This window comes from Vulpes lagopus, chromosome 9 (assembly GCF_018345385.1).
Source record: "Vulpes lagopus strain Blue_001 chromosome 9, ASM1834538v1, whole genome shotgun sequence".
Classification (NCBI taxonomy): Eukaryota; Metazoa; Chordata; class Mammalia; order Carnivora; family Canidae; genus Vulpes; species Vulpes lagopus.
In genome coordinates, this window is record NC_054832.1 from 28193872 (window position 1) to 28215302 (window position 21431).

General features: G+C 47.5%; 1 protein-coding gene across 10 annotated transcripts in view; it reads left to right on the forward strand.

Annotated features, from left to right (window-relative positions):
• Positions 1 to 17203, forward strand: part of SYBU (syntabulin) — a 75404-nt gene extending 58201 nt beyond the window's left edge. For 8 of the 10 annotated variants that reach the window (XM_041769056.1, XM_041769060.1, XM_041769055.1 and 5 more), the window contains 4 exons: positions 3272 to 3374; positions 9854 to 10057; positions 11409 to 11558; positions 15171 to 17203. In XM_041769056.1, coding sequence (XP_041624990.1) covers positions 3272 to 3374; positions 9854 to 10057; positions 11409 to 11558; positions 15171 to 16296 — 1583 coding nt within the window. In that variant the 3' untranslated portion in view covers positions 16297 to 17203. Of the gene's footprint in view, positions 1 to 2872; positions 3032 to 3271; positions 3375 to 9853; positions 10058 to 11408; positions 11559 to 15170 lie in introns of those variants that run through there. The other 2 variants (XM_041769065.1, XM_041769061.1) reach the window with 2 other exon arrangements.
• Positions 17204 to 21431: the final 4228 nt, after the last annotated feature.

A 21431-nucleotide genomic window follows, 5' to 3' on the forward strand; every position in this document is an offset into this window, starting at 1 on the left:
TTAAAGGAAATGAATAGAGAGAGCCTCTGATCCTTGAGTCTTTTTGATAAATGGGGAGCTTTCAGGTCTCCAGTCATTCTCTTAGTTACCTTGTTAGTAAATGGGAAGAATATCTATATCAGGTGATGTAGTAAAATTGATCTATCTGTGTATCCCATAAAAAGGGTGTATTGACTTTACATTGCATTAACCAAACTAGAAATATTTTTTAAAACATAGCAAAGTGAAATGGCATAAGTAGCATAGACATTTTTCTCTATGCTGTCGCTCAGTAGTGAGTGCAACCGCCAGGTCTCCTGAATGAGTCTTCTAACCTCCTTCAGAGTGCAGAAGGTAAGTTAGAGGAGTATAGGAAGAAACTTGGGCCTTGCCAATACACAAGGGTCAATATATTGAGTTCCAATAGCAATAAAGTGTAGAACAAAATTGTCCCTTCAGTTCAGAGTAATTAGCACAGATCAAAGGCATCCTGAGGAAAAAATGGATTTTCAGCAGTTGTCTGGTCTGTTTCTATTTTAGAATTTCTGTTTTTGTTGAGGCAGTTAAGTTATAATTGATGGGGTTTTGTGTTTCTTTTCAGGAATGAAAATTGGGTGTTTCAGAATCATAATCTTATGTTAGAAAATAATATCTCAAACCTGGTGGCTACAACCACAGCATCTATATTTTGAAAATTGTCTGCTTTTATCACTTAATAAGCATCCTGATAATTTACTAGCTGACGAGGCTGGCGGAATTAGGCTGTCAGGACTAGCATATTGCCGGATAGCACTACCAATCGTGAGTCCTTGAGATAGTAAAATACTACGGTTTAGCCAGAGCATTACTCAGAGGCAACTAATTACAGTTGGGGAGCTCATAACAACATTAGACAAAGTCTCTGAAATCCGGAAGGAATCGCCAGTCCCAGGCCTGATAAATTGCCACCCTCATTCTCCCAGAATTCTTTTTTTTTTTTTTTAAGTTTTTATTTATTCATGAGAGACACAGAGAGTCTCCCAGAATTCTGCTGGGAATTAGGATTCACTGCTGTCATCTATGTTAAGGGGTCATTTTTGGTGTCTTTCCCAGAAGAGGCTGAACTTCCTGAGAGGACCTGGGAGCAGCCGGGGAAGGGATTTTTCTTTTTCTGCCTCCCTGTTGCCTTCCCTTCTAGCAAAACTGCTACAACCCGTCAGTGAGAGGATCTGTTCAGCGGTGGACCAGTCTGGCTACACCTTGTACCAATAGATCATCTTGGCAGTTAGGGAGATGGTAGTATATAGCTTACCCAGGAACCTCCTCCGTGCCCCTCTTCTTCCCATGGCCTTCCAGAGGACGCAGCATTGTATGGAGAAGTGGCGTGGGGACTTGGTCCTGGCCAGGATTTATCCCCCACAGGCCTTGGACAAATCAGTTTTGATTTCTTCAGTAGTAGAATAGTGAGATTAAGTCTGCCTTACAGAGTTGCCAAGATTAACAAAGAATAGAAAATATGTCCTAGAGGGCCTAGTGCCTACAAGGCCCTCAATAAATAGTTACTAGTGTGATGATCATTACTGTTCACTACTTGTTAGAAACTCAAAGGATTTAGACTATTCATATTTTCTTCAACCCAGATATGTGAGCTGGCTCTGAGTTCTAGACCAGAAGACTCACAAACCATGTGGTAGGAGTTGACAGATAAGGTCAAATACAATTATATACCTAGATTTATTTTCCAAAACCATATGGAATTTTATCTTTTTTTAAATCCTCTCTTCCTTCTTCCCACTTGTTCTCTTTTGCTTCTTCCACTCTCCTTCACTTCCCCAGGCACCCCGTGGAATTTTTCTATCATGACCATTTCAGAACTATGTAATTTTTTGTTAGAAATGAATTTATATTGGAGCATCTGGGTGGTTCAGTGGTGGAGCATCTTCCTTTGGCTCAGGTTGTGATCCCAGGGTCCTGGGATCGAGTCCCATGTCAGGCTCTCTGCATGGAGCCTGCTTTTCCCTCTGCCTGTGTCTCTGCCTCTCTTTCTCTCTCTCTTTCTCTCTCTCTCTCTCTCATGAATAAATAAATAAAATCTTAAAAAAAAAAAAAAAAGAAATGGGGACGCCTGGGTGGCTCAGTGGTTGAGTATTTATCTGCCTTAGGCTCGGATCATGATCCAGGGGTCCTGGGACTGAGTCCCTCATTGGGCTCCCCACGGGGAGCCTGCTTCTCCCTCTGTCTGTGTCTCTGCCTCTCTCTGTGTGTCTCTCATGAATAAAATCTTTTAAAAAATGAATTTATATTATTTGGCCACAGAGCATGTTTCTAATTACATACAGATCTGTAGTCTGATGTGATTTTTGTAAACTAATGAACAATCTCCCTGCACAAACCACCCCACCATCACCACCCCCCCACGCCGCCCCCAACTAAAATGTTCACCTCACAGCATAATTCACAGTTTCTATCACTGTCGCTGTGAACTTTCCTCATCCTGTTTGGAAATGTTCAGTTCCTGCTTTTTGTCACGGTCGTGTTCTCAATAGAAAAACAGCAGCTGGGGGCCCTGAGTGGCTCAGTCGGTTAAGTGTCTGCCTTCAGTTCAGGTCATGATCCCAGGGTCCTGGGATCGAGCTCCGCTCCCTGCTCAGCAGGGAGTCTGCTCCTCCCTCTCCCTCTGCCGCTCGCCCTGCTTGTACTCTCCTTTTCACACTCTCTCCCAAATGAATAAAATATTTAAAAAGAAAAAAAAGAGAAAAAAAGAAACACAGCAGCTGCAGTCAGAGTCACTGATCAGATAGCGCCGGTTCAGGCCGTTATCTGGAGCCCAGGCTTTCTTCCCAGCTGCTGCTAACTGGCTGATTATCTCCAGCCGCTAACGTGACAGATTCGAGGAGTCTGGCTAGCTGACTGCAAAAGCCCAAAGATAAACTCCCCTGGAGAAACTACTCTGGGGCCGACACGTGTGCTTTCCAGTGGGCCTAACGTTCGGCCAGCGCGTCCCTGTTGTCCAGGGAGTGCCCCGGGGCGCAGGAAGAGGCCCCCACCTCGGGTCACCGCCGATTGTCTGCTGGTAGGAAAGCAGCTCAGGGTGCTGCTCGGCTCGGCGGTGTTTATGAAACCATGTCCCCGTTCTTGGTTCTTGTTCTCGCACCTTCTCTTGTTTGCTTTGAGGAAAAGGCCGCGAGCCGGGCGCTCTGGAATCCTGCCACTTGCTGAGCTAGTGTGGCCCCGCGGGAGCCCCAAGGACAGGCGGGGAGGGCCCGAGCTCTCAGGTCCCTTTCCTTCACGCCTCTCCCGCCTTGTTTTGCAGGTAGTGAAGCTGATTTTAGCTCCTCGAGCAGCACGGGCAGCATTTCCGCTCCTGAGGTCCACATGTCTGCGGCGGGAAGCAAGCGGTCCTCCTTCTCACGCAAGTAGGCACTGTTTCCTGCTCTCTAATGTGAAGACACTTCACACAGGTGACCTACCTGTACTTTAGGTTCCTGTGGAGCCACTCGGATGGCTGTCAGTTCATATTTAGTTATTACTCAGTGGACAGTTTTTGTTTTTTATAATGATTTGGAATTAGAACCTTTCACTGTCTTACCAGCTGTGGTCACAGGGCTGGATCCGCGTGTGTCTCTCCGTGGCCATCCCTCAGCCAGCCCCTGGCTGTGTGTCCACTCACCCTTCTCTCTCCCCCCCTTCCCTCACTCACCTGTGAACTCACCTGGTGTTAACGTAGTAGTTTCCACTTCCTACCTGCCTCCCCTCCATGAATCTGTCATCTCTTAGCTGGGAAGCCTCTGACTTCACCATTTCTGTCCTCTAGCTGAGCTTACCTATTACCCTCATGAAAGAGACATAGTGAGCTCAGACAACCCCAGCACTCACTTGGGGAAGGGGTGAGAAAAGAATAAAGTTCACAGACGTGACTGGCCACCACCAAGAGGCATTAGAGCAGACTAGCTACTTATATGGACTCTGGAGCCAGGTTGCCTTGGTGGGAATGTCGGCTCCGTCACCTGCAGGCTGTGCAGCCCTGAGCAAGTTGCTTAACTTCTCTGTGCCTCAGTTTCCTCATCTGTAAAATAGGGCTGTAATCATACCTACTTTGTAGGGTTCACTGTTAGGATTAGTTAGTAGACAGGAAGTGTGGGTCAGTGCATAGAGCCTAGCAGGCATCAACAAATGTTCACCATAGATACTATTTGGGTGGGGGGAAGTGTGGGAAACTCATGAGCCACCATTCACATGTGGTGGGAAAGATTCTAAGCCCCAGGATTCTCTCCTACTATGCATGATTTTATTTGTTCAAGTATCCACTATGAGGCGGGTTCTGGTGATAGGGCAGTAAACAAAACTTTATGGAAATTATATTGATTCTAGTAAGATAAAAAAAGGACAATAAATACATAATAATATAATTATTTTTAAAAACATACAGGTAAAGAATATTGAGAGTAATGAGATGGATGGTATGTTTTGGATAGGCTGGTTCCAGGAGACCTCTGAGCCAGGGACCCGAGCAATTCAGTGGAATGAGGAACAAGACATCTGGGGATGATTTGTCTTTAGACTTTGAGCAAATCACTTGACTTTTCTGGGCCACAGTGTCCACATTTGTAAAAGGAGGGTTGAACCACATAATTCTTGAGGTCCCTTCATGGAGAAAAACAGGTTAGTTTAAAAAAACTTGCATTCCCAGGATTCAGGAAGCAGGTATCTCACATTTCTCTTCAGTGAGCAGAACATTTAGCTGATGTTTAAAAAGGGACTTGAGACCCCCTGGTGCACAATTTTATTGTTAAAAACAAAGCTGAAGCCAGACAAACCTGTAACAAAAGAGCGGAGCCCACAATGAAAAAGCCCAATTGTTCTATTCCCAAACACAATCTATTTGGAAATAAAATACCTCTGGGATCACATAATATGAATATAAACATTTTCTGTATATATCAGATGTGGCTTGCTCTGAGAATAAACCATTTATCTAACCCATTCAAGAAAACTAGCACATACCTGTGGTACAAGGTATCAAAGAACAGAGAGCAAAAGAAAAAAGAAATGGCCTGTCGAAGAAGCTGATTGTATTAAGCACTTCAAAAGAACTTGTGTTTGTGGTTAAATTCCAAGGTAATGTCAACAATACAGGGTGATTTAGAGAAAATTGTCTAGTCTGGAATCTGTGTTTTCTCCAAATGACTAAAAATTGATATAGTAAACGTAAAATAGCTAAATAGAATTATGTGCAAATCAGATACATGCTTAATAGATGGAAAATTGGAATTGGCAATGTTCTATTAGCCTCACTTTTTTTTTTTTTTTTAAATCTGACCCAGGAATAGAGCACAGTCAGTAGATTTATGTGATGGGATATCTCGAGCACTTCACATAATTTTTGTGTTTTGTGGGACCATGCACTGAGGACGACTCTTCTAGATGTGCCAGGTATCCGGGCCAAAGTTTATAAAGCTTATCATCCTTTTAAATGGCTTGCTTCTCCTACAATAAATGAATATTCTCTGTGGAGAATCAGCTCCTGGGAAGAAGGCGAGCAGGAACATTTGGTGAAGGGGTGGGAGAAATAAGTGGCAGGTGGTGTTGGTGAGGATATTTTTGATGGGATCTTAAAAACAAAACTAAAGTTTCAATGATCTCTTCTTACAGAAGGCCAACTCTGTTAACATCTCTGAGGAATTCTCTTTTTTTAAAAGCTTTATTTATTTATTTTGGGGGGAGGGCAGAGGAAGGGCTGAGGAAGAGGGAGAGCCTTTAGCAGACTCCAGGCCGAACACAGAGCCCAATGCAGGGCTCCATCCCATAACCCTGGGATCATGACGTGAGCCAAAACCAAGAGCTGGACACTTAACTGAGTGTGCCATCCAGGCACCCCTGAGGAATTCTCTTTCTTTTTTTTTTTTTTTTTTTTTTATTTTTTATTTATTTATTTATTTATTTTTTTATTTTTATTTATTTATGATAGTCACAGAGAGAGAGAGAGAGGCAAAGACACAGGCGGAGGGAGAAGCAGGCTCCATGCACCGGGAGCCTGATGTGGGATTCGATCCCGGGTCTCCAGGATCGCGCCCTGGGCCAAAGGCCGGCGCCAAACCGCTGCGCCACCCAGGGATCCCGGAATTCTCTTTCTTAAACTAAAATCCTAATCTGACCAAGGGCAGATAGAAGTGAAAAGGAAAAAAAAAAAAGAGAGAAAATGTTTGGAATTTGGAGCCAGAGAAACATGGGCTTGTGTTTAGCCTCCCTTATTAATTATGTACATGAGCCAGGGCCCTGAGCTTTACTGTTCTGGAAAATGGGATAATAGTGGCATCTACCTCATTGAATTAAATGAGCTAATCCATAGTGCCCAGAATTTAGTAAAAGGGTCATAAATGGATATTTTCCTCAGTAGTGATAAAAATAATACTGATGGACATGTTGATGAAGATGATGATTGTGATGATGATCACATTAGTTTGCTCAGGTTGCTGTCACAAAATATATCACAGACTGGGGGTCTCACACAATGGGAATTTACCTTCTCACAATTCTGAATGCCAGAAGTCCAAGATCAAGGTGTCAGCAGGATTGGCATCTGCAAAAGCCTCTCTCCTTGGCTTAGAGATGGCCCTCTTGTCTCTGCTTCTTCAACAGAATTTTTATCTGTGCCTGCATCCATTTCCTCTTCTTATAAGGACAGTCAAGTTGGATTAGGATTTAATTAGATTTAATTACCTTTTTTTAAAGCCACGTTTCCAAATACAGTCACACTCTTAGGTACTCGGGGTTAGGGCTTTTTAACATTATGAATTTTGGCGGGGGTGGGGGGAACGACACAATGCAGCCCTAACAGTGATCAGCGTGATGACAGTGATGGTAGTAATGTTGCCTTGAAGTAAAGGACAACATTGGGGGATAGAAATTAATGTGGGCCCCTTGTGAGGTTCTCTTCCCTTTCTCTCCATTTCCATCTGCTGTATTCAGGTGTGCAGGAAGGGGTAGGGTCAGCAGAATTCTGCCCCTTTGTGGACTTCAGTCTTCTTGCCCACCACACCAAGGCATTTGGGGTAAGCTGAGGAAGGTAGCATAGGGTTTGCTTCTCACAGCTATGGCAAACATGGAACCCTGGCCTCTCCTTGAAAATGTTTTGCAATGACTTTGTACCCATATGTGTTAGCAGTTGAACGGAACTAAACTAATTCATTGATTATTTTTAAGCATGTAATTTCTTTTTTAAAAGTCAGCTCTTGGGACGGCTGGGTGGCTCAGTGGTTGAGCGTCTGCCTTCAGTTCAGGGTGTGGTCCCATGGTCCCACGATGATCGAGTCCTGCATCAGGCTCCCCTTGTCCCCTTGAGGAGCCTGCTTCTCCCTCTGCCTGTATCTTATCCTCTCTCTCTGTGTCTCTCATGAATTAAAAAAAAAAAAAAAAGGCAGCTAGTCAGCTCTTGCAGTCTAACAACTCATTTCCTGAAATATATCAGTATAGCAGATGTGTTCTTAAAAATTCCCATCGAGTTTAATTTGTATCTTAGTGACTGCAGCACAATAAAGGTTGGTGGTGAATTCTTCAGGTCATAACCACATGCATAGCCAGTATATAATATACCTGTTTACAAGCTCCAAAAGATATATTCTATCTGTGTAAAGTAAGAAGGAGATATTTCTGTAGAGTCAAAAAAAAAAAATCTGTTTTTAAATCTTAGTCAGCTGTGTGTTCTTGGGCCACATTACCCTTAGTTGCTTCATGTAACTGAATACTTCGTGTACTTCGTGTAATGTAAATGAGTGGTAATCGTTGTACCAGCTTTATAGCATGAGGGTCAAAATTAAGTAAAACTGTGCTCGTAGAACATCTGGAAGAGGCCCAGGATCTCAGAAGGTCATTAGTGAAGGTCGACTTGGAAGAGGACTCCCCCGGTCAAAACGAAGCATTGCTCTTTCCTTTCTCTCCTGACTTGGGAGAGGTTAATCCTGCACGTTTCTCATTGTCACATTCAGAAATGTCAGGCCGGTTGGAGTGGACTCAGAAGTGAAGTGTGGAGAAGCAGATCCAAGCCAGAGCCCATGTATTCTGCTGCTCAGCTCAGCACCACTGGGTTGCTGAAGTTGGTTTGTCACAAAGCCATCTGCCCATCTGTTCCGTATAAAGTGTCCCCTTCTCATGAAAAGGAGGCAGAGTCTATCTGGATGATTTCAAAAGGAAAGAACTTTTTAACTTCAGAACCGGATGATGTTTCATTTATATGTGATTTACTGGGTTGACAGCTAGTTGAAGTTACATTTGATTTTAAGTAAGTGTGGTTTCGGAGCCAAGTCTGCCCACACGCACACTCACGTTTACATGCGTTTCTCATTGACATGTGTCCGTTGGATACAACTGTAATCAAAATTGCAAAGAGGGGATTGTCAGAAAGCAGTACTTCTGTATGAAAGATATCTTGTTCTTTTTTCATTTTCTTGTAATGTCATCAAGAAATAGTCCCGACACTGAACTGTTATCCTATCTAAGTAATTTCAACATTCTCAAGATGCTTCCTTACATAGTGGGTGTCAAGTTTCTGGAACTAGGTTAATAGGGAAGTCCAAACAAGTTTATCCTGTAATAATATCCTACAGCTGCATTGCCTTTAACATCTTATCAGATGCACTCACATGCATTCTTTGATTCGATTTTCCCATCAACTCTGAGGAAGGCAAGAAAAGTTATTAGAGATCCCCATGTATTCAGTAGATTCGTTGCCTAAGCTCCTAATAAGTGGCAGTGCCAAGGCTCAAACCCAGTTTATTCATTTAGCCGTCATTTTGGGAACACCTAGCATGTGCCAGGAAGTAGCGGGATATAAAAGAACAGACTGTGCTCCTGCCCTCAGACTGCCGTAGTCTAGTGGGAAGGACACACAACTGTGTAGTTGTGGTGCCATGTGATAAATCCCAGGATGGATGTTTGCACAGAGTACTAGGGACCACCGAGGAGCCACGTGTACACGAGCCTAGGGAAGGAGGAGTCCGGAGAAGGCTGCTTGGAGTGTTCCCACCCATCTGGAAGTTGGAAAAATCCCAAGGCATAGGGTAGGGAGCAGGAGGACATTCTAGGCAGAGAAAATGATAAATTCAAAAACATAAAAGTGATGGGGAGCGTGGGTCATCAGGAAACTGTAAGTTGTTTGTAATTCTGGATTACGGAGGGAGGAGGGAGGAGTGCGAGAGGGTAGGTTGGATGGGGAGGTGGGATCAGACCTCGGGAGGTAGGAGCCCTTGAATGGCTTTGAGGACTCGCGCAGAGCCAGAGGCAGCCTCCTGGCTGAGGGGGCAAGAAAGCAGGCGGCGAGCGGCGGGAGGCCTGTGACATTTCAGCAGTTACATGATGAAGGTTTTGTTAGATCATTGGCAGCGGGAAGAAAATGGGTGGTCAAAGCTACAGGCTTGATACGTTCCTACGGGCTCCTCCACCTCTCCTCCCCCTCTTGGGCAGCCCCCCTTCTCCTCATTCTCCAGACGAACCTCCCTAATTTTCTTACCCCAACGTGAACCACACCTGAACGCTTTTAAGTGGAAACAGGTGGACTGGACCAACCTCATCTTCCAGCCGCCTCCAAAGTGAGCCTCAACCAAATCGGTATTTCACGCGGTTTGTGCTCCTATCAGGCGTTGGGGATTAATTCAGAAACAAGCTTTGGGGCCAGAAAGTATTTGCGAGGAGGGCGGAGGGCGAGGCCGCCGGTGCTTGGGGCGGGAGGAGAGACCTCGGGCAGGGGCAGGCGGGGAGAAGGCCCCCGCGGCCCGGGCACCAGTGGCGGCGCCGGCTCAGCCCAGCTCAGCCCCACGGCCCGGCCTGGGCGGGCTCCGCGCTGGCGGCGGTGGTGGCCGAGGCCCGCACCCAGCACGGCCGTTCTCCGCTCTTCTCCCAGCCGAGGGCCCCACGGGCGGAGTAATGGAGCCTCGTCCTACAAGGCCGCCAGCAGCCCGCCCTCCCCGCGGGACAAGGACTTCCTGTCCATGCTGTGCAGGAGTCAGCTGAGCCCCGTGAACATCCATCCCGGTTACGCGCCCTCTTCCCCAAGTAGCAGCAACTCGGGCTCCTACAAGGGGAGTGACGGCAGCCCGGTCATGAGGTGAGTCTCCCGCCCCTGCCCCAGGTGCCCGCCTTCGCGTGCAGAAACCTGGGGGGAGGAAGGTGAGGCCGCCCTGGAGCTTGGGCCTCGTTCTGCCCACTCGGCCTTCCCCTTCCCACGCTCGGCCAGCCCCAGCCGAGGCTCAGCAGCCCGAGGGGGGCTGGCACAGGGCAGTGGGGGTCCAGGACCTCCCCCTCCCCGGACGGAGGGAGTCAGACATCAGCGATGTCCTGGGGGCCACGCGGTGCCAGGGACCGTGTGAAGCACTGAGAAGGGCAGTGAGCCTCAGAGAGGGGCCCCGGCTTCCCGCAGGAGGGTACCGGGCACTTGGCTCATCTCATGGCAACGTTTGAGGTGATTCTGCAGGTCCCTGTTGTTGTACGTGTAGTAAGCAGTTGGGAGGGGATCCAGCCCAGTCTGGAGGGACCAGAGGAGGCCTCCCTGAGGAAATGACCTTGAAATGAAATCTGAAGGTCGGGCAAGGAATTAAGTAGTCCCTGGGGGCCAGGAGGTTGTAGGAAAAAGTACCTGCATGCCCAAAAGGACCCAACAGGAGGACTAGAAGGTTGGGAGCTGGACACAGGCCATCTCGGACAGATGTAGGCTCAGGGGGAGCAGGGTGACTGTAGCGGCCTGGACTGGTTCCAGAGTCAGGGAGGAAGCTGCCAGCCCTCCACCCTCAGTCTTCTTCCTCCTGGGTGGCCCTTCTCGTTAGTCAGCTCTCTTATAGCAGGGATGCCCCACACTTGGCCAGGCCTGAGAGGGGCCGGCATTCCAGCTCAGGAAGTTTTATAGAACTCTGGGCACTTCGTTTACAAAACACACTCTGGTGACGGTGGAGTAGCCCTTTCCCTTTGGAAGAAGGAAACGTTCCACCGAATTGGCACACTCACACCAGGGATTGATCTCAGAGCAATTTGAATCCAACTCCTAGCAATCAAGGTGTTCGGGTAGTGGCACACTGTGTGGAAAGTCAGGACATCTCACTCCCATCCTGCCTTCCCGCCTGCCCCGCTTATTGTCCCCTAATATAATAGTGTGTTACTATGCACCCACAGGCAAGCCTGTGCACAATTGTGCATTATTCTGCATGAGGTCATTCGTAAGCCGTAGAAAATCCTCCCTCTCCACTATCTCCAACTCTCTCCACAAACAGCCTTCCTGAAGTCTCCCAAGTAATGAGCGGCCCTAAGAGTGGCCGGTGTGTCATAGCCCCCCTTCCCAAGTGAAGCGCACAATATTGAGGCTTAAGACCCCAATACACAGCTGTCGCTCCTTCTCAAGCCATTAGCTGTGCCTTAACTTTTCTTTTTACAGAAAAAGTAACAGTTCATTGCTTGGATTGTTTCAGGCGGTCTGGAAGGTACATGTCCTGTGGTGAAAATCATGGTGTCAAGCCCCCAAATCCAGAGCAATATTTGACTCCTCTGCAGCAGAAAGAGGTCACAGTGAGGCACCTCAAGACCAAGCTGAAGGAATCTGAGCGCCGCCTTCATGAAAGGTGAATCTGCATTCCTTTCACCCTGATTCAGGACGGTTTCTTTTTCCATGAAATGAAATACAAACCCACACTATTGAAAAATAGAAAAGAAGAAAAAGTATTTCATTTCATTTTTGCCAAATTCCTTAAACCAGTCTTTCAGAAGAGCCATTTCATATTCCTGTGTGATTTGGCTGTTTCAGGAATTCACCTGAGAGGGTACCCCCTGGCTTTTCTGGGCCTGTACAGAAGCATTGGGTGTGTGCATAGCTATTTTTAAATGGCAGGAACACTTGCAGGAACAATCCCATACTTCCAGCAGAAAGGGTCACACACAGGGGCCCCTATTAAGCCCTGTTTATCTCTCTCAGAGCGTGGATGGCCCTGTGTATTGTGATTCCTGCAAGCTATTTCTGTGCTGAAGGAAGAGGTTCATTATTCTTGGCTAAGTGTTAAGGTAAAAAACAAAAACCAAAAAACAGCCCATGCTTAAAGAGATCTTATCTCAGAGAGAAAAGACCTTTGACATCTTGGGGTGGGCCAGATTTTCTGCTTAATGATTTTTCCCCTGGAACATTTTGGGAATAGACGAACAGAGCTCTGACCAGGGTAGCATGAGTCAGATCTTACTTTCTGAAAGTCTTTGTTTATGATTTAAGGAACCGATGGAAGGGTTTGAGCAGTCATGGCAGGGAAGCATATGACAATGAAACTGGAGAGTGGTCAGGTCTAAACTTAGAAAAGCAAAACTAACATTCCTTCGAGTATACCAGGAACCTGACCACCTGGCCTTCATACCTACTGATAATATGAAAACTTGTATTTATATTGATTATGAAGAAATTATATGTCAGGAGGGATTTTTTGACAAAGTTCTTAAAATAAGGTCCTATGAATTATCTAAAAAAAAAAAAAATCCATCTATTTTTTTAGATGGATTTCCTTCAGTGTAGGATGATGGTTCCAGGGTCATCTTACCCTAAGAGGAGACAAAGAGTAATCAACTCTTCAGAAAGTCCTTGCAGGGCACCTGGGTGGCTCAGTGGTTGAGCAGCTGCCTTTGGCTCAGGACATGATCCTGAGGTCCTGAGCTGGAGTCCCGCATTGGGCTCCCTTCAGGGAGCCTGCTTCTCCCTCTGCCTATGTCTCTGCCTCTCTCTGTGTGTCTCTCATGAATAAATAAATAAAATCTTTATTAAAAAAAAAAATGTCATGGAACATGCAACATGTTATAGCTTAAAATTTTTTCAAATGATTATTAGAATATGATCAGAACAATGCTGCAGGGCTAAAACTTAACCACTGCGCCTTCCTCTTTTGATAGGTAGTAACCTTTAAAAGTGAAATGGAAAAAAAAAAAAAAGTGAAATGGACTTTCCTTCCACAATTTGTAGATGTAGGAAAGGGTAGGCTACGGACGCAAAAGCAGGCAAAGAAATTCTGAAGCGTTCTCATAACAAAATTTCAAATATTAAGTACTGAAGGGGGGATAATGTTATATTTATTGCACCACCTGACAGCACCCAGGAAGAAAAAGACAAACAGCCACCTCATTTTTTATTCTGATTCTAGTTATTATCATTTTTGCTATTTTACAATTGTGGGGAGGCAGTTCCTGGCTAATACTTGTGAGAGAAAAATTGAAAACCCACTTAACCTCTGCATTTGAAGGGGAGTAGCACCAGCTCTCTGCAGTGGGTCAGAACTGGAGCGGGGGGCTGGCTAAGAGCTGCTGGCTCCCTCAGGTCAGCCAGCTTGTCCCCTCCCTGGGTCCTTCACTCAGCCTGTCCCCTCCCAGCTCTCTCACTCAGCCTTTCCTCTCCCCAGCTCCTTCACTCAGCCAGCCTGTCCCCTCCTTGGGTCCCTCACTCAGCCTGTCCCCTCCCAGCTCCCTCACTCAGCCTGTCCTCTCCCCAGCTCCCTCACTCAGCCAGCCTGTCCCCTTCCTGGGTCCCTCACTCAGCCTGTCCCCTTCCTGGGTCCCTCACTCAGCCAGCTTGTCCTCTCCCCAGCTCCCTCACTCAGCCAGCCTGCCCCCTCCCCGGGTCCCTCACTCAGCCAGCTTGTCCTCTTCCAGCTCCCTCACTCAGCCAGCCTGCCCCCTCCCCGGGTCCCTCACTCAGCCAGCTTGTCCTCTCCCCAGCTCCCTCACTCAGCCAGCTTGTCTTCTCCCCAGCTCCCTCACTCAGCCAGCTTGTCCTCTCCCAGCTCCCTCACTCAGCCAGCTTGTCCTCTCCCCAGCTCCCTCACTCAGCCAGCTTGTCCTCTCCCCAGCTCCCTCACTCAGCCAGCCTGTCCTCTCCCCAGCTCCCTCACTCAGCCAGCTTGTCCTCTCCCCAGCTCCCTCACTCAGCCAGCTTGTCCTCTCCCCAGCTCCCTCACTCAGCCAGCTTGTCCTCTCCCCAGCTCCCTCACTCAGCCAGCTTGTCCTCTCCCCAGCTCCCTCACTCAGCCAGCTTGTCCTCTCCCCAGCTCCCTCACTCAGCCAGCTTGTCCTCTCCCCAGCTCCCTCACTCAGCCAGCTTGTCCTCTCCCCAGCTCCCTCACTCAGCCAGCTTGTCCTCTCCCAGCTCCCTCACTCAGCCAGCTTGTCCTCTCCCCAGCTCCCTCACTCAGCCAGCTTGTCCTCTCCCCAGCTCCCTCACTCAGCCAGCTTGTCCTCTCCCCAGCTCCCTCACTCAGCCAGCTTGTCCTCTCCCAGCTCCCTCACTCAGCCAGCTTGTCCTCTCCCAGCTCCCTCACTCAGCCAGCTTGTCCTCTCCCAGCTCCCTCACTCAGCCAGCTTGTCCTCTCCCAGCTCCCTCACTCAGCCAGCCTGCCCCCTCCCAGCTCCCTCACTCAGCCTGCCCCCTCCCAGCTCCCTCACTCAGCCAGCTTGTCCTCTCCCAGCTCCCTCACTCAGCCAGCTTGTCCTCTCCCAGCTCCCTCACTCAGCCAGCTTGTCCTCTCCCAGCTCCCTCACTCAGCCAGCTTGTCCTCTCCCCAGCTCCCTCACTCAGCCAGCTTGTCCTCTCCCAGCTCCCTCACTCAGCCAGCCTGCCCCCTCCCAGCTCCCTCACTCAGCCAGCCTGCCCCCTCCCAGCTCCCTCACTCAGCCAGCTTGTCCTCTCCCAGCTCCCTCACTCAGCCAGCTTGTCCTCTCCTAGCTCCCTCACTCAGCCAGCTTGTCCTCTCCCAGCTCCCTCACTCAGCCAGCTTGTCCTCTCCCAGCTCCCTCACTCAGCCAGCTTGTCCTCTCCCAGCTCCCTCACTCAGCCAGCTTGTCCTCTCCCAGCTCCCTCACTCAGCCAGCTTGTCCTCTCCCCAGCTCCCTCACTCAGCCAGCTTGTCCTCTCCCCAGCTCCCTCACTCAGCCAGCCTGCCCCCTCCCAGCTCCCTCACTCAGCCTGCCCCCTCCCCGGGTCCCTCACTCAGCCAGCTTGTCCTCTCCCCAGCTCCCTCACTCAGCCAGCTTGTCCTCTCCCCAGCTCCCTCACTCAGCCAGCTTGTCCTCTCCCCAGCTCCCTCACTCAGCCAGCTTGTCCTCTCCCAGCTCCCTCACTCAGCCAGCTTGTCCTCTCCCCAGCTCCCTCACTCAGCCAGCCTGTCCTCTCCCCAGCTCCCTCACTCACCCAGCCTGTCCTCTCCCCACAGGGAAAGCGAGATCACCGAGCTCAAGTCCCAGCTGGCCCGCATGAGGGAGGACTGGATCGAGGAAGAGTGCCACCGCGTGGAGGCCCAGCTGGCCCTGAAGGAAGCCAGGAAGGAGATCAAACAGCTCAGACAGGTCATCGAAACCATGCGGAGCAGCTTGGCCGATAAAGATAAAGGCATTCAGAAGTACTTCGTGGACATAAACATCCAGAACAAGAAGTTGGAGTCTCTACTGCAGAGCATGGAGATGGCGCACAGTGGCTCTCTGAGGGACGAGCTGTGTCTGGATTTCCCCTGCGACTCCCCAGGGAAGAGCCTCCGCCCCAGCACCCCGTTGGGCCAGATGGCGGAGGCGCTGGCCCTGGAAGAGCAGGGCGCGGAGGAAGGGCCCGACGGCGAGCTGCTGCTGGGCGAGGCGATGGCCCAGGGCACCGATCTGTTCGATGGGGTGGCCGCCCCCGCCTCTGCCCGGGCCCACGACCTGGAGCTGCTTCGCTCCGCCCCCGGGGCCGACGTCCTGGCGCCGGTGCCCAGGGCAGGGCGGCAGGAAGAGCGCAGCGCGGTGGCCGAGCAGGCCGTGCAGACCGACGTGGTGCCCTACAGCCCTGCGGTGTCCGAGCTCATCCAGCAGGTGCTGCGGCTGCAGGACCCCTGGCCCTCGAGCCCCGAATCTCCGGACGAGTCGGGGGCGGACTCGCCCGCGAGCTTCCCCGAGTCCATCTCCGCGTTCATGGTGGACCTGACGCCAAGAAACCCCAACTCGGCCATCCTTCTGTCTCCCGTGGAGACCCCGTTCGACGACGAGGCCGCGGAGGGTCTGGAAGCCCCTGCGCACCGCCTCATGCGGGAGCTGGACTTCGCGGGCCCGGCGGGGGCGGGGGCGGGGTGGGCCGGCGGCGCCCTCCCCCTGGCTGCGCGCGGGCCCGCGGGGGGGCAGTACTGGAGCCGCAGTTTCCTGGTGGATCTCCTGGCCGTGGCTGCCCCCGTGGTCCCCACCGTCCTGTGGGCATTCAGCACTCAGAGGGGGGGCACGGACCCCGTCTACAACATCGGAGCCCTGCTCCGGGGCTGCTGCGCGGTCGCCCTGCATTCGCTCCGCCGCGCCGCCTTCCACATCAAAACCTGAGCAGGAGGACCTGCCCCCCCCCCCCCGGGGGGGAGGATCAGCAGGGGGACCTGCGGCGGTCTCTGGTCTGTCGTCTGGCTCCTCGTATTTGATTTGCACTATGTTTAGTCGAAGCCTGTTCACTGTTTAAAACCGGAGGTATCTTCCAAGGCATGGAGACGTGGTTCGAGTTCAGTGTCCCACCAGTGGTAGAGAAAGCATGCTCCTGACCCTGCCGTGTCGTGCGAGGTACCCGTTCTTATCCTAGTGGTTCAGGAAGAGAAAATGCAGAGTTTGCACTTTCAAGACAGCTTCTGTAAGGCTGGCATGTTATCTCCTTGCTTTGCTTTGTGCCGTTTTAAAATGTGTGACTGTTACAGCATTCCAGTGGTCTTGTGCACAGCAGGGGACTGTAACCAAAAATAAAACCGTATTTGTGTCATTGATTTGAAGAAGTCTTGAATAGCTCCTTAGTGTCTTACTTGGGGTTGATAAGGTTTGAGTGTTTGCAGTTTTTTTACTAAATGTAGCTCCAAAGTTGTAAAATGGCTTGTTTGTTCCTAAACCTGTTAATCAATGAAACTGTAAGTTTACAACGTATTAACTTATTTTTTGCTTATTATATAGTGTTCTATTGGAAATTGTTTGTACCTACACACTTCAGCATGATGAAAATAAAGATTAGTGTTTCCATTTAAATAAATGTTTTATCCTCCTATGAAATAATTATCTGTTTAGTTTTACTTCTGTATATAGTAAGAAAGACTAAATGGATAGATCCTTTCTTCTTTACGAATAGGGGCCTATAAAAATGGAATAAGAAATGAGAAAAAGAGAAAATTAATAAAGGTAAGGATTTCCTGCTGTCTTTAAAAAAGCATTGTTTCTGAATAAAAGTAGCTTTGATTGTTTGCTGTGAAATTACCTATACACTTGTTTGTTCATATATTTATTTGCTAAGGATGTGTTATTTGCAAAAAAGTTGGGTTGATTTTTTTTTTTTAAGCATTTTAGGGATGCAGAGAGGGAGAGCATGCTAATTCCTCCCCTTGGAATAATAGGGTGAGGGTGGGTGGCTGGGAAGGATGAGATAATATGTGCTTTATATTACCTTGTGAGGTGAGTATTACTCTATTTTACAGATAACAGAGCTAAACTCAAGGAGGTTAAACCACTCACAATTTCATGGTTCATCTCAAGAAGCCAGGATTTCAAGTGTCAGCAAAGCAAGTGTTTTTTTCCACTGTAAAGGGAAAAAGAGGTGAGAATATCCTAAGTTTACACCAGAAACTCTCCTTTCATAGCACTTACCACCTTTAAACATACTGTATTTTTACTTGATTTACTTGTCTTGATCATTACCCATCTCTCCCACTAAGATACTAAGTTTCTGAGGGGAGATGTCTGAACTTAGAACAATATGTGGCACATAGTAGGGGTTCTAAAAATAGCCTTTGGATGAATTACTCCATCCAACAAATACTTACTGGGTACCAGGCACTTTACAAGATCAGCAATCAATACTGAAGGAGACAGACAAGGTTTCTGTCCTCAGGGAGCTTAGGTTCTGTCTGTAAAAGACACAGAACATGCCTACAAATGAAAATCACTTTAAAAAATGGTGGTATTTCCAAGCAAATAAAATGTTTTGACCAAGAGTGACAGGGATAAAGAAAAGGAGCAAATCTCTGAAGAAATAGCATTAGTGCGATGGATTAAAAAGAGCCAGGTATATGAAGATAGGGGGTAAATGTTACAAAAAGAACAAATCCAAAGCCCTGTGGGAAAAAAGGGCAGGACATGTTATAGGGCAACAAGGAGGCCAGAGGTGCTGGAGCGGAGTAAGAGATGGGGGTGGCAGGCTGTTGGAGAAGTGGACAAGTAGCTAGTTCATGTGGGGCAGTATCAATCATGTTAAGGTTCTGAATTCATCCCCCATGCAATGAGAAATATGAATGGACTTAAAACAGGACAATGATATGATCTGGGGTGTTTTTTGTTTTGTTTTGTTTTTACTTTTTTTTTTCTTCTCTTTTTTAAATTATGGCTGCTGTATGCAGAATGCATTGTAAGCAGGCAGGAGTGGAAGCAGCAAGACCACTGTAATAGTCTAGGTGAGTGATTATGACAACTTGGAGGTTGAAGTGGACAGAGATTAAGTTGAATAGAGATATAAGTTGAAGACAGAACTAAGGTGATTTGTTGAGAGATTGGATGTGGGGAGGGGATATGATATAGTTTAAGAAAGAGAGGAATTAGGGGTGATTCTCAGTTTTTACTGCCATTTCCTGAAAATGGCAGTTTGAGAGAATAAATTTGAGATGTCTATTAAATGTCTTTGTGGAAATGTGAGTAATTGCATGTACGAATGTGAAAAACACAGGCATTGTCAGGGCTAGAGCCATAAGATTGGGGTTCTTTGGCATTTACATACTATTAAAACCATGGATTAGATTAAACCATCCAAAGAGTGGAAAGAAGGAAAGAAAGCGAAAGACTGAGTCCTAGGGCACCTCACATTCACATAGAAATAGAGGACAGAGGGGTATCCCTGGGTGGCTCAGCGGTCTAGTACCTGCCTTTGGCCCAGAGCATGATTCTGGAGTCCCGGGATCAAGTCCCAGGTCGGGCTTCCTGCACGGAGCCTGCTTCTCCCTCTGCCTGTGTCTACCTCTCTCTCTTTCTCTCTGTCTCTCACGAATAAATAAATATTTTTTTAGAGCGCTTTTGAAATGTTTTATTTTTTAATAATAAATTTATTTTTTTATTGGTGTTCAATTTGCCAACATACAGAATAATACCCAGTGCTCATCCCATCAAGTGCCCCCCTCAGTGCCCACCACCCAGTCACCCCCACCCCACCCCCGTCCTCCTCCCCTTCCACCATCCCTAGTTCGTTTCCCAGAGTTAGGAGTCTTCCATGTTCTGCCTCCCTTTCTGATATTTCCTACCCATTTCTTCTCCCCTCTATTCCCTTTGACTATTATTTATATTCCCCAAATGAATGAGACCATATAATGTTTGTCCTTCTCTGATTAAATAAATAAAATCTTAAAAAAAAAAAAAAGAAATCGAGGACAGAGAACCAACCAAGGAACCTGAGAAGAGGTAGCCCAAAGGTAGAAGAACCAGGTGAAGGTTGGGTTGTGAAAACAGAGGACAGTGATTCCAGAGTGGCGTGGTCAACTGTGTGGAAACCCAGCCAAGAAGCTGAGTAACACAAGAACAGATACATGCCCATTGACTTTGACAAACAAAGTCTTAGCAACTGTCAAAAGCCTTTTCTGTGAAGTCCAGATGGAAGCCAGATTGAAGTGGGTTGGAGAGTGAATGGAGGAGAATGAGTAGAAATCAGTGTGTACTGCTGTTTGTTATTTTTTTAAAATATAAGTTTAACTGTGAAAGGGAGCAGGGAAGTGGGTGATAATGAAAGGGAATATGAGTTACAAGCTGTTTTATTTTTCAATATCGAGAGGAGCTAGAACGTGTTTGTATGCTTTTGTAGTTGAGCGGTGGAAAAGAAATTGTTAACCCAGGAGTGGAAGGATTAACTGAAGGAAAGAAGCCCCTGAGGAGATGAGAAGGGATAGGATGCCTGGCATGAGGATGTGGAGAGGGGTAGTTTGTCTCTGACAGGGCGTTTCTTCTACTAGAGAACACACATGCCTCGGGACACACATGGCTCCTTTGCACACTGTAGAGGAATTTGTCTAAATTGGAAGGGAAACTATTTCTGGAGGTGAATAATCGGAAGTGTCCCAAAATAATAAGCCATGCGGACTCAGGTCCCTTCCTGTAGTCCAGCCCCAGCCTAGATCAATACCTAGACACTGTTATCTTCCTTATGGTCCCTCTTTGTGTTTATTTTTGGTCGTTGCTAAATTAAAGCATTTTTACCTTTAGAAAAATCATAAGCAGGTTTTCCGTATCCACTGTTGCTACAGAAACAAATATAACACACAAACTCAGAGCTGTTCACCATCATTTTAAAATGGATCAAAAGATAGGCTCTGGTGAAGAAGAATTCTTCATGAACCACAAGCATTTATGTTGATTATCAAATTGGAGGCAGCTGATCACAAACAGTGACTTGCTTTGTCATAACGTTCTGGATCCCTCTTTCAGTAAACCAAAGAGATTCAAACAAGATCCTGGACCAGTTGTTCTGTTTTCCTTTTCCTCACCCCCTGCCTCCCTGCCCTTCCTCCAACTCCTTCAGGGTTCCAGTATGTATAGTCTGTGGAAAATTACTGCTTTTATTCAGAACAGTCTCTCATAAATGAGTCCCTTGGCATTAAAAAAAAAAAAAGATGGAATAAAGCTTGCCTTTCGGAAGCCCAAGGCGTTGGCTGGTTTTGCGGACAGGATGATCTGATCTAGAAACACTCACGGCTGCATTTGGTAATTTGTGTGCCTGTGATGTACAAAGAGGAACATGAGAAGATCGATTCCACCCTGTTGAACAAATTGCTGTCCCATCAAAGTAAATGTTAAACATTTCCTACTGTTGTGTGTGCAAACATTCCAATTTATAAGAAAAGTTTTTTTTTTTTGTTTTTGTTTTTTTACCCCAAAGGGAAAAGCTGACCTTTCCAAGTTGAGCTGTTCAGAAAGGGGCAGGAAACGCATTTGTGCTCAGATGCCAAGCGTTTCTGACATTTGTGGCAGGAGAGAAAGGAAGTCTGTGATTTGCATCTATCATAGGCCCTGCCTAAGTAGTGGTTGGGTCTGATATGTTTTTCTCTTGAGGACTTTTCATTTTCAGAAGTTTAGGGGCAGTTTCCAATTTCCATTTTGGCTCAGTGAGCACTTCTACCAAAATTGATCTATTCCCGGTCCTACCAGGCAAAGTGCACGATGAAGCAGTAACCTAGGAACTGAAAAATAATGGTTTTCACAATCAAATCTTGAAAGAAAGTCAAGCTCCCAGGTGTCCCAAAGAAAACAATTAGAAATTCCACCTAGAGTAATACAGGTGGATATCAGGTAATATTTTTAACCACTGGAAGACATGCTCTGCGGTGACTGCTGATTCTCTTACAGTCACGATGGCTGTGATAACTAATGGTTACAACAGTAATTTCAGACAATTTTTAAAATCTCAGATTTGAATGCTACAGAAGTTTGTATTAAAAGACAGGAAGACTTCAGTAACT